Source organism: Sodiomyces alcalophilus (genome assembly GCF_042370955.1).
Source record: "Sodiomyces alcalophilus JCM 7366 unplaced genomic scaffold ACRALscaffold_8, whole genome shotgun sequence".
Taxonomy (NCBI): Eukaryota; Fungi; Ascomycota; class Sordariomycetes; order Glomerellales; family Plectosphaerellaceae; genus Sodiomyces; species Sodiomyces alcalophilus.
In genome coordinates this window covers 2,794,622-2,798,720 of record NW_027263539.1, presented here as the reverse complement: position 1 = coordinate 2,798,720, position 4,099 = coordinate 2,794,622, and the positions used below count along the sequence as shown (strand labels likewise).

Here is a 4,099-nt window from a genome sequence, read left to right as displayed (position 1 = left end):
CATAGAAGTTCAAAGTAGTACGATTCAGGCTAATGTCGACTTCTTGATACCGAATAACGTCCGATGGTGCTTGGAGTGGCGACTACCTCTGAAATAGTCCCACTGTCCCTGGGAACAGCATTGGAGCGTCAGGAGCCTGGCGTGAACTTCTGGCCTTCCTTCAAATCCCGCCAATCCGCCGTTCAATCTTCAGCCACTTGACGGCTCACCAGACCAGACTGTATAGAGAGATTTTCGCTTGCTTGCTTAGCACTTGAACAGCATGCAGCCGCCCGGGCCGCAGCAGTTCCTGGTGCCACCGTAGCATGCCCCGCAGTTCTGACGGGCCTCAAGCTTGACGTCGGCCTTGGCGTCGGCGGAGACCTCCTGGGGCTGAGGGGCCGGAACCGCGGCGGCGATGGCGACGAAAAGGCCGAGGACGACGGTGGTGAACTTCATTTTCTAAAGAAATACATCGTTAGCTATCGAAGTATAGAGGAGGAGCTAAGGGTAGTAAAGGATCATATGGATATGTTGACATACTAAGGCTGCAGGTTGTTTCTGGCTAAGCAGTTGCTTAAGGCTTCAATGTTGGCTTGGGGGATGTGTGCGCGTGCTGTTTGCTATGATTGTGATGAGAGGATGAGGAGATAGTACAGAATACTCTTCTCTTCATGCCCCTTTATATACTTGAGGCTGTGGACTGTTTGCAACTGTATGCTTCAGCCCCTCTACCATCGGACTACCAGATTCCGCCGTGTCATCGCCAAGTTGAGGACGTCGCGCATACCTTCTAGTAAGCTGCATTATGGATGCAATGCAAGACTGCGGCGCGGCTATATAGTTGACGTCAGCAAGACTTTGCTGAGAACCACGTATGACCTTCGTATTTACAGCATCTAATAGGCTAAATATACGAGTAAGGTTACAGCGCAGCTACAGAGAGGTCTACTAAGACTTTTCTAAGAACCACTTACGACTTTCATACTTACAGCATCTAATAGGCTATATATGCGAGAAATCTTATGACGCGGCTACATATACGTTTTCCAATGCAAGGTTGCGGCGTAGGAATATGGAGATCTGTTGATACTTGTCTGAAATCCTGCTCCCAGGCCCCCACGATCATATCTCGCACCAGGCTGCGGAAGCATACTCCGTGACTTTAATGATGCTGACGCTGTGGGATCTTTGGTCCCTGTGCCCCTGAGACCGAGGGCGGTCGGTGCAGTGACAGCTAAGCACAGAATCAGGCCCTTCACCCAACGCAATTCCTTGGTGTCTCACGGGTCGGTGATGAACGGGTTATTCCGCACTTGCCCTCAGGCTGCTAATCTCTACAACAACAGATTTCCGAACCAGGGGTCAAGCTACATTCTGAACTCCTCGCCTTGTTCCAGCTCTACTCTAGCAAGCCCAGGGCAAACCCATGGCCCTTCCATTTCTCGACAGCCATGCCTTCAATTCCAGTATTCCCACTCTTCCTCTCCGTCTTACGAGCTGAAGGCCCGGTCGAGTCCCCTGAATAGATTTGCGGTCGTCTGTTGGTCTGAGAGGGCGCAGTCGGTCCCCAGAGCGAAGGAATATATCTGGACTTTCCTGGTCTCAATGACAAACTTGACAAGACCCCCGCGGCCCCTTTTGCAAAAGATCTCGGCCAGTCGTAGTTCATCCATGCTCAGCCCATTGGAGCCATCCAGTGGAACTTGTTCACGGTCCACCGCACGCATGGGGAGCAAAAGGCCCGTGCTATGGAAGCAGTGTGGGCCCATTCCCAGTCTATTACTTCAACGACGTCGGAAGAGTTATCAGTTATTGACCAGGATGTGGTCGCCCTTGTCGTCGGGGTGCTTGAAGAAGAACTGGGCCACGAACAGCCCACGGGATATCTCTTCAGAGGTCGTCGACAATATCCAGGCGGAAACGGTGCGTGAGATAATCGCCGGCTGGATGACGGGCGTCAATCTCCCCGCTGGCTACCATTCCAAGGTAAGACTCAATTATGGCACGTGAACCCGCAAGTGAAGAAGAGAACGAACCGAGCAGGCCTCCCTATCTCCTCTCCGGTGCATCCCATGCGACATAATGCGCGAGGACTTGCACGTTAGACTTGGTGGTGTGGGTATCGCCGACTAGGGAGCTAAGTGATCCTGTTTCTCGAAGGGATGTCTCTCAATCCCGAGGAACGAGTCAACCAGCTGCTGCATGGCCTTAGTCCTCTGCGACGGGGTCACCGCGCGTGTACCACTCTAATGGCTTCCCTTCCAGCATTGCCATCAGAAAATAGCCGACTCCGAGTGCGTTCCCCGCATCGAACTCGTATACGGTATACCCAGATACGGGAATGCGAGTATGCTATAGAAGGTAGGTCGTGGTGGCAGCTCTGCTTCGAATAATATAGTCACGGACTTCGTATGGTGGTGATGATGTCCTGATAAGGCGGAAGCGTGCGAGCGATCTGATGTCGTCTTCAACGATGATCTCGCCGTGGCAATTCTGGTTTCCTATCATAGCTGATAGGCTCTTGAGGGTTAGTTCAACGGTACAAGGAATATCTCCCTAGAGCATCGATGCTTGTAAACATAGCTTGGAAACATCGATTCGACGACAGAGCCCATCTATGTGACGGGCCCTCGCGACAGCATACTGAGGCTGTGGAGTAGGACTCCCAGTTCTTATAAAAGACTAAATATGGGTAGTGTTTTCAATGCTGATGGCTAACTCTTATTAGGGATATTGCAGACCTCTGGCATTGAACATATATGCCAGCACGTCGAGGGCTCTTGAAGATACGACCGACAAACGCGTCTACCGCACAGCAAGCAGTCTCCTGCTCTTTATGCCGCTGGTTTCCTACTGTCAGGCATTTGTGCCCAAAGACCCCGTAAGCCCGATGGGTTATATTCGGAGAGCCACGTCACACACTGCTCCGAATACGGCGGTACTTCTATTAGATATATTATAGTGTTATTTCCCCTCTTTTACCTATATATTTGATATCGTAGACTGGTACTCTTTTATAGTCTATAATAAATATAAGTTATACTTTGTACGATATTAGTGTCCTGATAGTTATAAGCCCGGCGCTCTGGTAATACGCCTCTATTCCGGTCGATCTAATAGTTCTAGGCTCTATGCCTCTCTCTTTTAAAGCCCTCTTTTTAAAGCTCTTAATCGTTACGATTAGAGCCTCTCTTTTTAAGCCCTGCTATTACGGATAGAGTCGTCTACTAGCCTGTCCGCCTGCCTATTATTACTAACCCCTTTAACCGCCTCTATCTATTCCTCCTTTTCCTTCTCCTTCTTATCCACGCTATTATAATAACTTCGGTTATACTAACCTCCTCTAAGGATTAGCACTAATGGTATCTGCGTGTAATAGAAGTCGCCCTATCTAATAAGGTTACGAAGCTCGTGGATCCGGATCTTAACGATACTAAACGTCTATAGCGCCTTAAAAAGGTTAACCCTCTTACCGTAAATAAAGACGAAAATTAGGATTAAAAGTATAAGCTATAGCTCTTCTCCTATAACGAATATAAGCAGGAAAAAGCCGCGATAAAGGCCGTACTAGATTATATCACCACTACTATAGACCGGAGCCTCGCGGAGTCCTTTGCCGGTAAAGACGACCTAAAAAAGATCCTACGAATCCTAAAGGCACGTCTTAAACCCACTAACGCTACCTAGAGGTTATTAGTTAAGCGCCGTTAGGACGATTATATATAATCTATTAGGAAGATGCCTTATTAACGCTGGCTTAATAACTTCCGTAAGTTATATAAAGAGGCAAAGACGTATTAGGTTTATACGATCGATTCGAAGATAGACTAGCTTAACGGATTCTTTAACGCGATCGGATCGATTTCCCCGGAGTGGTCGGAAGCCCGGTTTTCTATAATATTAGCGGAAGAAGACGAAGACGATTTACCGGATATCGAGAGCGTTATTAACGAATATACCACCTAGTTACGTTATAGGCACCCCTTACGTTTAAATCGGAAGCCGGTATCGTTATCGTTCTATATAGCTATATTCCTAGGAAAAGATAAAGAAGGTTAGTAACAGGATCGTTAATCGGATCGCTCAAAGGATTATTAATAATAAGGTCAGGGTACTA

The 4,099-nt window shown here is 48.3% G+C and overlaps 3 protein-coding genes across 3 annotated transcripts; all 3 read right to left on the bottom strand.

Annotated features, from left to right (window-relative positions):
* On the bottom strand, nt 1–604 carry ACRALDRAFT_1078114 (uncharacterized protein). The gene is made up of 2 exons (XM_071018730.1): nt 523–604; nt 1–441 (listed from the first exon to the last, which is right to left on the bottom strand). The coding sequence occupies exon 2, from the start codon at nt 436–438 to the stop codon at nt 247–249; it is 192 nt and encodes a 63-aa protein (XP_070872186.1). The 5' UTR covers nt 439–441; nt 523–604; the 3' UTR covers nt 1–246.
* Nucleotides 605–1,302: 698 nt separating this feature from the next.
* ACRALDRAFT_1066085 (uncharacterized protein) lies at nt 1,303–1,771 on the bottom strand. Its single transcript, XM_071017278.1, has one exon. It carries the CDS (start codon nt 1,707–1,709, stop codon nt 1,473–1,475), a length of 237 nt encoding a protein of 78 aa, XP_070872185.1. The 5' UTR covers nt 1,710–1,771; the 3' UTR covers nt 1,303–1,472.
* A 119-nt stretch (nt 1,772–1,890) lies between these two features.
* Nucleotides 1,891–2,492, bottom strand: ACRALDRAFT_1078113 (uncharacterized protein; the record flags this gene model as incomplete). Its single annotated transcript, XM_071018729.1, has 2 exons — nt 1,891–1,955; nt 2,019–2,492. A coding segment is annotated over one exon (158 nt), but the record flags the coding sequence as incomplete, so codon positions are not given.
* Between the last annotated feature and the right edge of the window lie 1,607 nt (nt 2,493–4,099).